This window comes from Vespa velutina, chromosome 1, assembly GCF_912470025.1.
Source record: "Vespa velutina chromosome 1, iVesVel2.1, whole genome shotgun sequence".
Classification (NCBI taxonomy): domain Eukaryota; kingdom Metazoa; phylum Arthropoda; class Insecta; order Hymenoptera; family Vespidae; genus Vespa; species Vespa velutina.
The window spans coordinates 9198240-9215640 of record NC_062188.1 but is presented as its reverse complement, the minus strand read 5'-3'; the positions used below and the strand labels follow the sequence as shown (position 1 = coordinate 9215640).

The following is a 17401-nucleotide window of genomic DNA, read 5'->3' as shown; positions in this document are numbered from 1 at the left end:
TTTTCAATTCTAATAGTTCAAATTATGAGACAATATTATTTTATAGATGAAATTTATACTGCAATCAAATTGAAGTCATATAACAAATTGAAGACAATATAACTGTTCCTAATATCTTTTAAAGAATTATCATATCTGCGATAGTCAATATTGTAAAATCAAAACAAAAAGATACAAACGAAGTACATATAAAATCACTTGTAAAAAATAAAATATAAACATTAATACAGAAACATTATCTTGTATAGTAGAGACATTTTACTTTGCGGACAGAATAAGATAATTTTACGATTACATTTCATCGATTCGTTCCCACTCGACCTATATACGAGAGACGTCTCTTTAAACGCACGAGACGATCGGTCACATTCTGGCGCGAAAAAATTCAAATCATTCGTTCGGGCGAGCCGAACGCATTTGAAGATCGCCGACGTCGCGCCGTACGGTCTATCGATTCTTGCCGAAGATTTCCGAGGTTAACCGAGCAGGATCAAAGTGACGTACGTCAGTCAGTGTGGGCCGATCCGCGATACGTCTGTCGATTTCACGGAGTTTCTTGGACGTGTTTCTCGCGGAAGGAGGCTACCGTTTCTCGGTAAAGAATCATGAATTCGATCGTTTAAGCTCGCGCCGATGCGCTACAGAAAATCCAAGAGACGACTAGACATTTTTTGCGCTCGCATGCCTTGCAAAAAGGAAAAACCATTGGTTCCTATACATTCGTGTTCGCGCCCCGATCAATCTTCAAGATCACAATTCCCCCTGCGCGCTTATCTTCTTAATTGGGTCTTATTGTTGGTAGGATAAACGCTAAATTGATAGCGTACAGCCTGTTCTTTTGTCTCAAGGTAATACTCGAGTCATCGCGACCGACATCGATCGTCGTGACCTAACCTTGAAAAAACGTAACGTCTCTTATAAATTCTCTAAGTATTTCCTTGGATATTACACTATGTTTTTCTTCCAGATACAGCTCGCTTACTTGACTACGGGTGTAAAATTATGGCAAATACTCAAACTCCGGGTACGTAGTTTCGATATCATACACGTAGTTCTCGTAGTCGTACTTTTCTCGAATTTTCGTCTTTCAATGATGACAATAGTAAATCAATCACTTTTCAAATATCACCAATTGTTTCGTCGATATATTCGATTCTCTATACAAGGGGGCGCTAAATTTATCAGTATAAAACAAAGGTCAATGGTAATAATATATATTTTTCTATGAATATAATTGAAATACTTTTTTTTATAGGCATGGATCCCTGGATGATTCAACCAAGAGAACGGACTAAATATCAAGAACAATTTGATTCTTTAAGGCCAATCAATGGGATTATTACTGGGGAACAAGCTAAAGGTCTTCTCTTAAGATCGCAACTTCCTTCTGTTGTTCTTGGACAAATATGGTATAAGATCTCTTTAACATATGTATGGTACTTGTTATATAAAGAAATCACTTCCTTGATAATAAATTTTTTATAGGGCACTATCGGATACAGATGCAGATGGAAAGATGGACATAAATGAGTTTTGCATTGCTTGTAAATTGATCACTCTAAAACTACGAGGATTTGAAATTCCTAAAACATTACCTCCATCTCTTATTCAAAGTTTAAAATCTGTTTCCACCAGTAAGTAATGTTTCATTAATTAGTGCAAATAAACTATTAACTTTGTTGATAAAGGTTATTATTTCTCAGCAGGCAATAATGCAATTGGCTTAACTAATGGTGCAGCTACTATACCAACCCAAAATAACATTGCTTCCCTAGTTAATTTGGGTGGCACTGGAGGTGTATCAGTGCAACCATTAGTCGGCATGGTACCAGTTAGTACTCCTCCGGCACGTCCTTTGATAGGTCCGCCATCCAATGGAACAACAGGACGTCCAGCTACACCTGCATCACCCATGACTTTACCAGGTAACTTAGTTCATCTACTTAATTTTGAAATCTTGGGTATGTCCTCATGTAGCTGCACATCATAATATACAATAATAATTCATAAAAAACTCGCTCAAACATATACACTATCATTATTTGATCTACTTTGATCAGGCATACTAGCATATTCAAGCTATGCCATTGAGCATAAACATTGTGGAATGATTAGATAATCCACTATTTATGCTGCACAGACCATTCTCATTGCAGAATTATAACGATTAGTATTGTCACTAATTCTTTAACTTAAATATAAAACAAAATATACATGGATTAATCAGTAGTATATTTCTACATATAACTTATGCATCATACTATACAGCATCGCGACAAAATAGACAGAATGTGGCCACCAATATACATGCCACAACTCACACACCATCAAAGCCACCTGCTCGACCTGCACCACCCTCTGTGGGTATGTTAAAAGTACTGAATGTTCGTTCGTATACGTATATAAATCTATGTGATTAATTGTATTCTATATATGAAAAGCTATTTCATATTTGCTTTTTGAAATTTTGTCCGTTTATTTATTCTTAAAAAATTCTTTTTATTCTTCTCTGAATGGCTTTAGTGACAGCATGAAAGCAATTTGAAAGATAAATCAGAGTGTGAATGTAATGTTTTTTAAATCTAACAAATAAGAACAAACCTTCTAACTGTTTTTCAATATTTATTTCAATTTAACATTTTTATTACATTATAATGATATTTAGCATTATTTTTACCCAATACAATCCATATATGTTACAGCAGAAAACATGTGTATGCTGAATTTCCTATATTAATATTATTAAATGTAATTACTATGGTATTATCTTACTTCTTAAACACAAAAATTGTATATCTTTATAAATATTTGTTTGTATAATTTATAGATAACTTATTTACTTTATATTTTTTTTACTATATCTACAAAGCTTTAAGAAGTTTACAGAATTTCCATAAACTATATTTGGTGCTCTATGGCTTCTTCTTATTGTTCATAAATAATCTTTTCTTTGTAAATTACATCCTTTTTTAAAGAAACGATTATTTCTCTATAAAACCTTTAACAACACCTCTATTTGTGCTGCAAAAAAAGGAATCGTGCCTTCCACAAGTACACCAAGCACTGGTCCACCTCAAAGACCAACACCACCTTCTAGTATTGGTATGTGTAAAAATGAAGAAATAATTTCAAAATTTTAATGATTACGGATACAATGTACATACTAAATATACAGCAATATATTTATTTGAAATTTTTTCTTCAAATAAAAAATATGAAGCATTAGATATCTGAATTTCAAAGAAATGATTCCTTTTTATTAAGTCAATGTTCTTATTAAATGTTTTGTGTTTGCTAAAGAAAGAGAATCTTATGACACTATTTTCTTTACATATATTTTGATATTATCTTTTTATATAAAATTATATAAATGTATTTCAGGAACTAATTTTGCAACTGCCACAAATGTTCCACCACCACCAAAGCCAGCACCACCTTCATTTCCAAATAGTCCAGTTGCTGCAATGTCTCCAGCCAAAGTTCTACCGACTGCTGCTACAGCTATTATACCTCCTATTCAATCAATTCAACAAATACAGCCAATGACGACTTCTGCTATAGGTAAACAATATTACTTAATACATATAAAATATACTTTTTTAAATAATATAAGAAATGAAATGTACTGTGTACTTATTAACTGTTATATTTATTTAATTTTTTTATTACAGATTTACTCGATCTTGATTTATCAGAAGGTATACTAAGAAAAAAAAGATTGTACAGGAAGTACTATATTACAATTAGCAAAGTGCTTTCTGCTAATATCAAAAATAGTTTAGACTATTGCCTCTAAATATTATTATGTATTTGTTCTTTTTATGCTCATTATCATTACATCTGTATCAGCAATATTTAATGCTGTTGTTCTATTTATTACAGAATACTTTATAATAATGTGATATGAGCCATTAATTTTTAAACTCTTCTTAGAAAATATTTTAATAAGTAAATTTGTTAAATAATTGCTACGACGCTACTCTACAAATTTAAATTAAATATAATAATTTTTTTTCCTATATTACAATTTTATGCAGTTTTATTAAAAAATTTGTATAGAACAGAAATTCGTATATATTGGTCTTTCAATTATTAAAAATTTTCTGTGGAATTGATCTAATCATCTTCATAATAAGATAGTTATTTGTCGGTTGTCTGTAATTTTTCATGTTAGTGTGATAACATGTGTGTGCGTGAGTGTGTATATCTTTAAGCTATGTTTGCTTTGATACAGAAACAAATTGTACTTGCTTTTTACAAATAATTTTTCGTAACAGGTGCCCCAGCAGTAGCTCCAATTGCACCTTTAAATACGAATCCAACGCCAATTGCTGCCTTTGGTATGGGACAAACAATGCCAATGCAACCACTCTGTACTGGCATGGTTGCTCCAATGACAGGAGGGAGTACTATTATACCATCCATTGCTCCAATGGCTACTGGTATTTTATATATAATATCTCATAAAAATTGATTTGCATGTTAATAAAATTAATAAACAAAATAGCATTTAACAATGGACAAGATAATATTTATAAATGGACAAGTGAAAAATCATAAATAACATATACTTTATTGTTACAGGTACAGGTGTTGTATCGACATCTCCAGTTGTAGGTCTGCCATTAGTATCTTCAACAACAAGTGGTGTGCCGCCGGTAAATGGTACAACTGTTCATACACCAGTATCCACGTGTACACCATTAAGTACAACTGCTAGACCACCAAGTATAGATAGAGTGGGTTCTGTAGATTCTCAGCATAGTCAACATTCAGTTGGATCTCCACAATCTATAGAATGGGCTGTACCTCATCAAACAAAATTAAAATATACTCAATTATTTAATACCTGGGATAGGACAAGATCTGGATTTTTGTCTGGGCCTCAAGCCAGGAACATAATGGTGCAGTCACAATTACCTCAATCAATACTAGCACGTATATGGTACATTTATTTTAAAATTATAATATATACATCTTATAACCATGATTCTAAGAATTATTTTGAGATATACTTATTTTTAGGTCATTAGCAGATATGGATTCCGATGGTCGCTTAGGTTGTGACGAATTTGTATTGGCAATGCATTTATGTGATTTAGCTAAAGCAGGTGAACAAATTCCCAATACTCTTCCATTGGAACTTATTCCTCCCACATTTAGACGACAACGTCAAGGTAGCTTGACACAATCACAAGGTTCTATAGAAAGTGTCGATCCATCTGCTGGTATGCCACAGGTATAATTCATTATGTCTAACACTTTGTTGCATTATAATTCGACACATGTTCTTTTTATTATATTTTACATTTATTTTGTATAAAGACTTCATTTGAAGACAAACGAAAGGAGAACTTTGAAAAAGGACAAGCAGAACTAGAACGTAGACGTAAAGCTCTTTTAGAAATTCAGCGAAAAGAACAAGAGGAACGTGAACGAAAAGAGAGAGAAGAAGCAGAAAAACAAGAAAAGATTAAGTAAATATATAAAATAAATTAAAAGCATTATAATGTGTGTGATTTATTAATTTTTTTTTTTTCTTTATTATAGAATGGAGCAAGAAAGACGTCGACAAGCGGAAATTGAGAAACAAATGTTAAGGCAAAAAGAAATCGAACAAGAAAAGGAAGAACAACGAAAACGTGCTCATGAACAGAGAGAAGCTGCAAGAAAGTAAGTAAAAATATTTTGAAGATGTAACAAACACTAAATATGAGATATAATAAAACAAATGTAATTATAAATAGAGAAATGGAGAGACAAAGACACTTAGAATGGGAAAAACAGAAATCGCAGGAACTTCAAGCACAGAGACAAAAAGAACAAGATGTTTTACTTAAATTAAAAGCGAAGAACCAAACTTTAACTATAGAGCTTGGAACATTGGTAAGTATATAATATAAATTAACTATATTTTAGTAACATATAACATTGTTATACATATTGTAGAATGATAAAGTGAAAGAATTATCGCAAAAGATTTGTGATACCCGGGTTGGTGTCTCAAGTGTAAAAACAACAATCGATGGAATGAGATCAACTCGCGATTCACAATTGCAAGAAATGACAGCGTTAAAAAATAAACTTCGTGAACAAAATCAAAGGTTACTAGCACTTAGTCAGGAAAAAGCAAGAATAGAAGCAAAGAATAAATTAAATGCTGCTCAAGATACAGCAGGACAGGAAGCAATAAAAATGGCATTCGATAACAAACAAATAACTCTCAAGCAAATGAAAGATAAAATTGCTGATTTGCAACAACAGGTACATAAATGATACACTAATTGATTAGATAGAATTACATGATATTTTAATATTTATAAATTTGTAGATTGATGCTAAAATGTCTGATATAGAAAATAATAATGGTCAACTTGAAGATATAAAAACGCAAATGAAAAATTTAGTAGCAGATTGTAAAAAATTATACGTTACATTTGAGGATAAGAAAACAAAAATTTTAGAACTTAGGGCAAGTATTGGAACAGGTGTTGCAACAGATTATACAACATCAGCATGGGGTGACAGTGCTTGGGGCGACACTGGAACTACAATTAATGACAATGATTGGCCTGTCAACGATACCGCTATTATTACAAATATAACAGAAAAGCCTAATGCGGAAGTTATGAAATATAGAGCATTATATGAATTTGTAGCAAGGAATCAAGACGAAATATCATTTCAACCTGGTGATATTATTTTGGTAGGCTATTTATATAAAAGAAATTCATGAAAAATATTAGTTTACTAACAAGTTTATTTGTTGTTACAGGTACCACCTGTTCAAAATGCAGAACCTGGATGGATGGCTGGTGAAATACGTGGTCATACCGGTTGGTTCCCGGAATCGTATGTCGAACCAATAGATTCTAATGCTAGTACTGACAGCACATTTATGCAGCAGGATAGCATGGAAAAGCGAACATTAGAGTATACTACAATCTATTTAAATGATTGATGTATTTTAACAAAACTGTTATTTATTGAACTTTCTGTTGCAGAGGTATTGCTGAAGTTCCCGAAAATGTATCTGATGCAGGATCTCTCGGTGGTGAAGCTCCTACAGTTGAAGCTATAGTACCAACCTTAGGATTAGGTGTTGTCTGTAATATACAAGCAACTGCTTTATATCAGTATCGTCCTACTGCAGAACAACATCTTTCTTTAGATAAAGGAGATGCTATTAATGTCATTGAGCAACAGGTTAATATATCTAGATACATGTACGATTAAGTTAAGTGTGCGTCATTTTCTATATATAAATTATTTTATAGAATGATTGGTGGTATGGTGAATTAAGTAATGGAAGTAAAGGTTGGTTCCCTAAATCGTATGTGAAAGAAACTACCACTAATGGTAAAGATCTTATTGCTTCTGTGGATGATGGTCTCAATGAATATTATGTTGCACTTTACCAATATGCTTCAACTGAAACTGGTGATCTTAGTTTTAATCAAGGTGAAGTTATTTTAGTCATCAAAAAAGAAGGAGATTGGTGGACAGGATGCATAGGAGACAAAACTGGAATTTTTCCTTCCAATTATGTAGAGAAATGTGATGCACCTACTCAGGTATTTTTTGCAATAGAGAGAAATTGTGTTTAAATGTTTTTTATGATTGTATATTACTGATGTGTGTGTGTGTGCAGGATATTCCTTTGTCTACTAATGCTATTGAACAAAATACCACTGTAATTACTAATGCAATAGAAAGTCAAGAAGATAAAACTGTTACCACGACGCAAACGCCATCAGTACGTAACTATATAATTTTTTTATTTAAGATAATAATAATGTTATCAGTATTATTATAATAAAAAATATGCTAAATATATGTATTAACTAATAGATAATTGCTATAACACATAAATCAAGCTAATTAATCATAGCAATATTGAGTAACTAATATGGCCAAAATTCAAAATTTTTTGTATTCTATATTGAATTCTGTATTATATTAACAAATCGTTTGAAGTAAAATAATAGTAATTGTACTATAGTAAAATAATAGAAATTGTGTTGGTTAAAATAGTATTGAATAATTACGCATATATCTAACAAATAATTAAACGTTAGATAGTAAGCTAGATTCTTGTGCATTTGTTTAGCAATTGGAAAAAACTGCAGAACAGCTCGAAGATGAGAGAGCAGCTGCAGAAGATAAAGCAGAATTACCTGACTTCACTGCTATGTCTGCTCAACAGGTAAAAAGTGCACATATAGCTTTTAATTAATTTAAAAATTTTGTTAAGTATACATATATAAGTTTCATATTTTATGGCATTTAATTGCTTATGCCGCTGATGTCCTGACACTACAGTATCATAAGGTATTTTGTTGTTTGCAAGGAGTAATTTATTGCGTGCTTAATCATTAATAATGTGATATTTCTTTTTTTTTTTTTTAATATCATGTATATGTTAATACTTATAAATGTCTTTTATAAATGTTACTTCTTACTTTGTTTGCCTATATAGAGAGGGAGAAAGCCTGAAATTGTACAAGTTATTGCACCCTATCAAGCTACTAGTGCTGAACAGTTAGATTTACAAAGAGGACAATTAATAATGATACGTAAAAAGACGGATAGTGGATGGTGGGAAGGAGAACTTCAGGTATTTATTATTAATTGTACAGAATATGCTCATATAAGTATATTTGGCTTCATACTATCGATGATTTATTTATTTTAATATTCATCACAATTATTCATTTCATATTCAGGCACGTGGAAAAAAGAGACAAATTGGTTGGTTCCCAGCATCTTATGTTAAACCATTAACTAGTAGCAGTAACAGAAGTACACCTGTTTCTCACGGATATCAAGATTCACCAACGGATCCAAATGTTGGTAAGTTAATAATACTACTATATACATATATGAATAATCAATAGTATTAAATTTCATATTTATACATATTATTGCTGAGTAATATTGGCATATTTACAGAACGTGTTATGGCTCTGTATCCATACCAAGCACAAAATGAAGATGAGTTAACGTTTGAGAAAGGTGATGTTATAACAGTGCTTGCCAAAGATGAAGCAACATGGTGGAAAGGCGAATTGAATGGAGTTTCTGGAGTCTTTCCTAGCAATTATGTCTCTCCTATGTGTAAGTATTCCAAAACTATTATTTATCATTCTTATGAACAAAACATTGTATGTAATGTTTTGTAACTTTTATATTATATGGATATAAGTAGTTTTTATGCAAACTTTCTTGACATATTTCAGAATAAAGAAAATCTGCATTTTCCCTCCTTTACAAATAATTTTATATCAGTAAATTCATGTATTAGTTAACAGTTATATTAAATTATTATAATTGATTAAATATATAGACTAAGAAACATATAAAATCTATTTTACATATATACGGATAGATGGACGACCGTCAGGAAAATTTAATTGCTATAATAACAAAATATCATCTTATTAAAAAAGAAATATATTTCCAACGATCTGCAAACATATGCATTTATAAAAACTTATTAACAAATTTATTAAAAGGGTTTATTATTTATTAAAATTACGTTACTTTTTGTTTGTATAAATTTTACTTTACACTGACTTTATATGTTATAATACATAAAAAATTATTTGTAGTTTATTTAGATATATCATATGATAATATTTTGTTTAATATTACAATTTCATTTTTTTAATCAATTTAATTTTATATAGGAAATACTCATCGAAGATTTCTATAAAAATTGTTTTTTTATTGTTTTATAGAGTAGGAAGGTAATGAATACAGGCATATATTGTTTATGTCATATTCAATATTGTTAAGAGAAAGAATTCTAATTCCATATCTAAAAAAATAATATCTATGAATTTCTTCGACATTTATATTGTTTCCGTATCTCATTGTATTAAATAATGGGGAATATTGTATGAAATGGCAAAATTTTTTGTTTCTACTTATAATAGTTATGTCTGCTTATTGCTTCGGTGCAGCTATCATCCTTTCTTGTAAAATTGTCTTTTATAGCTAGCTTAAAAAGTAACATATGTTACTTATTGTACCCTTTATAGTCTTATAATAATTGTATGATACTATACTTTCTACTTGTGAAAAAGAGCTTGCTTGTCTGCCTGCATGCCTGCCTGTCCGTCCGTCTGTCCGTTTGAGGTAGCCGTTTCATTTTTCTATCAGTAATGTTAATTCTGTTTGCTATTTTTTACTTTAGTCATGTTTTTATAATATTCATTTGTGATATTCTATATTTAAATCTATGTTTAAGTATTTTGATTTTATAACTGTTCTTCAAGTCCTTATCTCCAGATAATTTATTATTAATTCTTATTTTATGCTATTATTATTACTAATTGAAATATATCCACATATCTGAAGTTTACATATATCAATCGATTTATTAATAGTAATCGTTAGTATATGAAAAAACAGCTACCTCGATTATATCAGATTACTTGACACGATACTCAATGATTTTCCTTTACTAATTGTTGTATTTCGCATCTGCTTAACACGCAGCTTAAAGGATAGCAGAGCAGCACCGCAGCATTGCAGGCTAAAATAAAAACATCTGAAGTGCAATAAGAATGAATAGCAGATCCTACTCAGCACGGCGTATAACAACCAGAAGTCTCGACGGAGGAGACAGTGGGCAAAAAAGAAAAAGGGAAAGGGAGGAAAAAGAGATTGAGAAAGACTCAGGGCCGGTTCTTTGTCTTTGTATTAATCCGTATTATGCAAGTCCTTTTTCTGTGGTGCAGGGTTCTTTATTCCCTTGTTGTCATTGTGAGTTAAAGTTTGCCACTATCAGCATTAGGCGTTTTATCTTTTCAATATCTTGGAATGATTTTGTCACTGGCATTGTGCGTAATACATTATGCATAAAATAGTATGCGCATGTAAAGAGACACTAATTATAAATCATGATGCAAATACCATCAATATTACCTGATATATGCACCAAGGTCTACCTCAGTTCACTATATACTCCAATGTGGAATCAAGGACAAATATTATTGAATATTTGGCATTCTCATTTTAGAAATAATAAAAATGGCTTAAATATATTATGCCACTGTTACTTAATATTTAAGTTAAACTTAAAATTTGATATGGTCAAACAAGAAACTTTAGTAATATGTTTTGCATTGATATACAAATGACACTTTGAGCCCGGATTATTATAATATACTATATATATTGCTTTTTCTTGAAAATATAAAGTGCAAAGATTATAAAGCATCGAAGTATAACAGTAACATATTTTAATGTTACAGGATACCAGAAGCTTGCCATAAAAGGCAATATAGGTCTATGTTCACATTGGAAATGGCTATTCATCATATTAATGTTTAAATGTTTATCCTATAGATAAGAACGTTCTAATACTTATAGGAGAATTAAGGCTGTTAAATTCATGATCACCGGGCTTTAAGTGTTAAGTGTTTCTTAATCTTTAAAAAAAATTGTTGTAATCTTATTAAGTTTATCATCCCTGCCTTCTTCAATACAATATTGCTTCCCAAAGTGTTTTTGATGTACGAAAGCGTGAAAATATTATGAGTATTATCCTTCACTTATTGTTGAAACTGCCCAACAGCATCATCGATGTTGTTTTCTGATATTAAACAAAAAAAAACGCGATTTGTATTGTAACTGCATCATGACCAGGCCTAGAGCAGAAATTTGATAGTTATGTAATGGAAGGAAGGCCACTTCTAGACAATTTCTTTGTACAAAATAAGCAGAGAAGGAGCTACAAAATGTGTTGCATTTCTTTCGTATGTTTCATATATTAATGATTTAATCTTAGTATTCCCAACATGGTCACACATAATTGAATTTTTATGCAAATATTATTGTTATTAATTCTATACCTGATTTTTTGAAATGATATTTTCGTTATTTTCTAATTTAAACAATCTATGGATAGAAAGAAAACAAAATGTATGCATATATATACACATATATATATATATGCACATACATACGTATATGTCAATAACATTTGGCTTCCCTTAATACAGTTTGTTAGTAAAAATAATTTGTTTCTATTTATTTAACTTTATCAGTTGTTTTCTGTTGATCTGTAAACGCAACTAGCGTGCTCCTTCTTCACAGCCTTTTATTATAGAGCCTAAAACAATGTCAGTCATTTTTATAACATCAGTGACATATTACTCTCGGATCAAATAAATGATTTAATTGGTCGCGAGTGATTCGTTGAGTAACATTACTTTGCAATGAACCAGTTTTTTCATCATTTTCTATATTCTGTTTAAAAAATCATGAAAGAAACAGAGGTATTGCAATGAATATCTTGAAATAATTTATTTACATATAATTTGCTAATATTCAATAATATTATATAATTATTTTAATAATTTCTTATTTATTTTATATTCAGATTTTAACTTTATAATGTGATAGTATTGTACTTGATTTTGATGAATCATGTGAAATCTTGTTTTAATGTTATTAATTATTTATTTAGATTCCATAAAAATGAACAGATAAACGAAGATATAATTACTGGTTCCAAATAACTGAAAAAAAACAAACAAGCGCACAATAAATCATCAGTGTATTTATATACAAATTATCCTTTTACACATTCTATATACAGCTTAGCAAATATGTGTATAAATACATCTGATACATTGCAAGAATTGTGTGCTTATTGTTAAGTACTCTAAATATACGCCCAATGTAATCTTTATCTAAACATGTTGATGATGTGTAAAGCAAGTTGTGCAACTGATTATCTTTAGAGAAATACTTGTGTAGCGCTTATTATCTCTAAGATTGTTACCATTTGCAGTCTATCCACATTGTTTGTTGTAATATCAAATCTCATAAATGAATCTCAGTAAAATAATATGTACTTCTCCACGGAGGACATTGTGAGAGTTTGAACAAAATCACAAGTCACTGCTTAATTTTATATGGATTTTGTTCATACTTCATATGACTTGCTCTTGTCTTCTCACATGCATATATACAAATTCGTTCTTATACATATGTATACATATCTATACACATATGCAGACACGTTCTTTAAAAACGCTGATTAAAATAAAGTATCTATCTGTTGTAAAGTACTGTAGTGCGGACCAAGTGTGTGTCATTCAGTATTACCCAAACATGATATGTATACTTCTTATATGTTTATTCAAGCGTGTTTGTTCTAGATGAGGTTCCTGCTTTCCAAATATTTTATGAGAAGTTTATTATAACCGTATAAGATTATTTATAATCTATATTATCAAACCGAAATTAATATACATGGCATAAATGAAGAGAATATTTTCTTTTAAATATCGCTAATTTTCCTTATTTATTTTCTGATGCTGTTCTTTAGTTTTTTTTTGTAGAGGTAAAATAAATTGTTTTATTTTATCGTAAAGCCAAAATATTTTCTTGTTTCTAAGATAATGACCTTCCCAATTGGATAACATATCCTTGAAACAAAAATGATTTTATAACAAATTTAAGTATAATAAAATAATCCAGAAAATGCTTCTATAAATTTTATGTGTAGCAAGTAAGCTGACAACTGAACTATTGCTGGCAAGGCTTGATCCAATGGAGAGAAAACGTCAAGAGTATATAAAAGAACTTATTACAACTGAACAAGCATATATAGAAGATATGAGGCTAGTACATGAGGTATGTTCTATTATGTCATATTTATACATATTTTATTGAAAAAAAAAAAAAGAAAAAAACATTTGTAATAGTGTATACATGCATTATTTATACAAATTCGTTACAAAGTGTTCTTGTTTTAATTTCTGTTTAATTCTATAGGTATTTGAGAAACCTCTTATTGAAAGTCTAGTTTTAACTTTAGATGAGGTGGATAAAATCTTTGTAAACTGGAGAGATATTATAGCCTGTAATGATAATTTTTTAAGGTAATAATTTTAAAAGAAAAAACAAGAAAAGTATGCATATTAACTTCTTTTATTTATAGAACTTTAAGAATAAGAAGAGAAAACAGTGAAGGTGGAATTGTTAGAATGATTGGTGATATTTTATGTGAAAATGTATGTTGGTGTTTATTAGGAAAAAATATATCTGATTTCATAGAATTGTTCATTTTTTATATTTAATAAACTTTCAGATACCGAGAATGTCAGCTTATATAAGATTTTGTAGTTGTCAAATATCTGCTGCTGTATATCTTCAACGATTAACAGAAACTTTACCAGAATTTGTTGAAGTTGCACATGCTTGTCAGCAAGATCCAAGAACCAAAGGAATGCCACTTAGTTCATTTTTGATTAAACCTATGCAAAGGATTACCAAATATCCACTTATTATTAATAAAGTAAGGTTTTTTTTTATTAATACTTCTTTATTCTTAAATACTATTTACATATTAATTTCTTTTAATGGTAATTACAGATTTTAGAACACACGCCACATGATCATCCAGATAGACAATATCTTCAAGAAGCATTAGCCAAAGCAGAAGAGTTTTGTACACAAGTAGAATTACTATTAAAATATCAAAATTATTTCATAAAAAGCTATTTCTTTTGTCTGATTTGTTTTATTTATTGTTAGGTTAATGAAGGTGTGAGGGAAAAAGAAAATAGTGATAGACTAGAATGGTTGCAAAATCATGTCGTATGTGATGGTCTTGAAGAACCACTTGTATTTAATTCTTTAACCAATTCACTAGGACCAAGAAAATTATTACATTATGGTATTCTTCATAAGGTGTGATAAAATGATAATATTTCACTTTAAGTATAATTATAATATACAGATTATTATTACAAATTAATATAAATATTTACATCAGGCCAAAAGTGGAAAAGAACTTGTTAGTTTTCTAACAAACGATTTTTTATTATTTGCGCAACCGACGAAATCTTTGCCAAGTGGACAACAATTTTCGTTTGAACGTAACGAACATCAACGATTTAAAATGTATAGAAAGGTATATTAATGAATCCTCTATAAAGAAGAAAATAATAAATGTTATTAAAATAATTATAATTAATCTTAATTTCATCTTGCAGCCGATATTTCTTAATGAATTATCATTGCTATCCGATTTAGATACAAGTGGAAGTGGAAGTGGAAGTATAAATGGATTTGAAATCTCAGATAATACATCCAAAACTTTGAGACTTAGAGATTCAAAAAAGCCAATAATATTGGTGGTACCATCCGCGAGTGAATGTTCATTATGGATGAAAAGAATTACAGAAGCACGCAAAACATTTATGGAAAATGAGAAGACTCGTTTACAGAAACAGCGATCTAGTGAGTTTCGTTTTCGCAACATCTGCCATATCATTGTCTATACGTTTATCATTTTCATATTACAAGTAATTAGTCTTGTTTCCAAAATGACTTACGACAATGAAATCGTAAGTAAACAAATCCCTACGTAGCTACGATTTGTTAGCTTTCTATTTGATGCTTTTTGTTTCTGGAATTGTCTACTTTATCAATTAAGATATAAAAATGTGCAATAATGTGTCACATATATGGATAAACAGAGCAGGCGCAATTTGGAGCATGTGGACGCATTCTTGTTACTGTGTTTGAAGGCTCCAACTTGAAAGCACCATCCGGTAAGCAACTGCAGGTTATTTTTGTTGCTTGCTTTCATGCTTTATTATTATTTTTGCTTCTATATAATTGCATGTATGTTAAAACCTTATCAAGAGGACAAATACAATGGACATCTGAAGAAAATAATTCATATGGCAATAAAATGACACTTCTAATGCTTTGTAGTATTTACTAACAGAATATTGCATGATTATAATTCGTAGGAGACCACCTCAGCGCTATCTTCGATTAGTTGTAGTGGAAGCTGAAGAACTAATTATAAAAAACGAGGTAAAGCTTTACATTTTCCAGCAATGTATATTATTTCATATTTCGTACGTAATAAAATAGAGAATGTATCATTTATAATATAATATTTTAACATTTTTTTTTAACTGCATGTATTAATTTAATAAACTTAACAACTCTTTCTAATTAATATGTAACATTGAATGCACTTCAATCTTCTTTCTTTCTGTTTTAAACTTATGATTTACATGTTATATGTATACAGATAAACATCATGCTATGTAAAAGCTCTATCAGAAACTAACTATTAAAACAATATGCAAAATATAAATATAATTTAATAGTATATTTATAATTTTAACTGAAATAATTTTGAATAATTTTTAAATAGGAAAATGTAATACATTCTGCAAAGTTTCAATGGGATCCCAAGAAGAAAGAACTAGTGTTGTTTCAGGAACAGATTGTCCTTTATGGGATACATCTATGCAGTTTCAAGTCAAGGATTTACTCGAAGATACTCTTTGTATTACAGTATTTGATAAAGGCTATTACAGTCCTGATGGTATATTTTGTATTACTTACGTCCTATATACAAATTTTACTTTATAAATTTATACATTTTAATAAAATATTTCTAACGCAGAATTTTTGGGCCGTGCAGAAATTAAGGTAGTTGATATTATGAGAGACAGTAAAGATTCTTGTGGACCTATTCTACAACGATTCAGGTTACGAGAAGTCGAAAGAGGTGACGTTATATTAAAATTAGATCTTCGTTTATTCGGTAGTAGATAAAAGGTAAACAATCATGTTTCATTATTTTTAAATATAATAATATATTTTTTATTGACAAACATGTATAAATTTATGACGTTTAAAAGCACTCACTGCCAGAAAGACTAACTTTTAAATGAATTGTTATCTTTGCGAAAAAATGTGTTTCTAAAGATTAATCACGTCAGATTAATAACGTTTTTCCATAAGGAATAAATGTATCAATATTTTTGATCATTGATAATAGACCATGAACAAATTTCTATCATAATATTTTATATCTAATATTTTTAATGACAATGTGATATACAAGAATTAAAGATAGTTTAATAATTTGCAATAGGGAATCGATATAACATTAGAATTATGAAAATATTTTGACTTTTGTGTACAAAAGATTAATTCCTATTTTTATGTAATCATTTATACAACAAAATCAAAGAGTAATCAAAAATTGTTGAATTACTCTTCTTACTTTTTTTTTTGTAAAACGTGAAGATTTTTCCGGCGGATTAACATATGTTCAGTATTATATAAATATTATAGAATGCATGTTACAAGTAAGATTCATATGATATGTATGTGTATGTATATATATATATATATATATATATATATATATTTTTTTTTTTTTTTTTTAAGGTAATAATATATATAATATATATATTATTATAATATATATAATATATATGTTAATGTACAGTTTATAGAATGTTATATATATTATATATATGTATTATATATATTATATATATTATATATATATTATATATATTATATATATTATATATATTATATATATTATATATATTATATA

At 29.4% G+C, this 17401-nt stretch overlaps 1 protein-coding gene across 28 annotated transcripts; it reads left to right on the top strand.

Moving 5' to 3' along the window:
• Positions 1-488: 488 nt before the first annotated feature.
• On the top strand, positions 489-17171 carry LOC124947430 (intersectin-1). Of its 28 annotated transcripts, none has more exons than XM_047489546.1 (37): positions 489-848; positions 968-1024; positions 1256-1409; positions 1486-1634; positions 1707-1925; positions 2269-2364; positions 3034-3102; positions 3382-3561; positions 3672-3725; positions 4278-4442; positions 4585-4945; positions 5026-5239; positions 5326-5477; positions 5551-5673; positions 5748-5886; positions 5950-6264; positions 6332-6706; positions 6776-6933; positions 7005-7206; positions 7278-7574; positions 7652-7756; positions 8111-8206; positions 8323-8331; positions 8480-8617; positions 8727-8853; positions 8953-9117; positions 13526-13653; positions 13795-13901; positions 13961-14033; positions 14111-14317; positions 14395-14478; positions 14557-14712; positions 14798-14935; positions 15018-15264; positions 15504-15578; positions 16199-16372; positions 16454-17171. In XM_047489546.1, exons 2-37 carry the CDS (start codon positions 1003-1005, stop codon positions 16603-16605), a joined length of 5625 nt encoding a protein of 1874 aa, XP_047345502.1. In that variant the 5' UTR covers positions 489-848; positions 968-1002; the 3' UTR covers positions 16606-17171. The 28 variants fall into 28 exon arrangements, 25 of the variants coding, with proteins under 25 accessions (XP_047345502.1, XP_047345492.1, XP_047345534.1 ...); XM_047489536.1 differs by having other exon boundaries at positions 1704-1925; XR_007100424.1 differs by lacking the exon at positions 16454-17171 and adding an exon at positions 15783-15849 and having other exon boundaries at positions 490-848; positions 1704-1925; positions 15018-15371; positions 16199-16264.
• Positions 17172-17401: the final 230 nt, after the last annotated feature.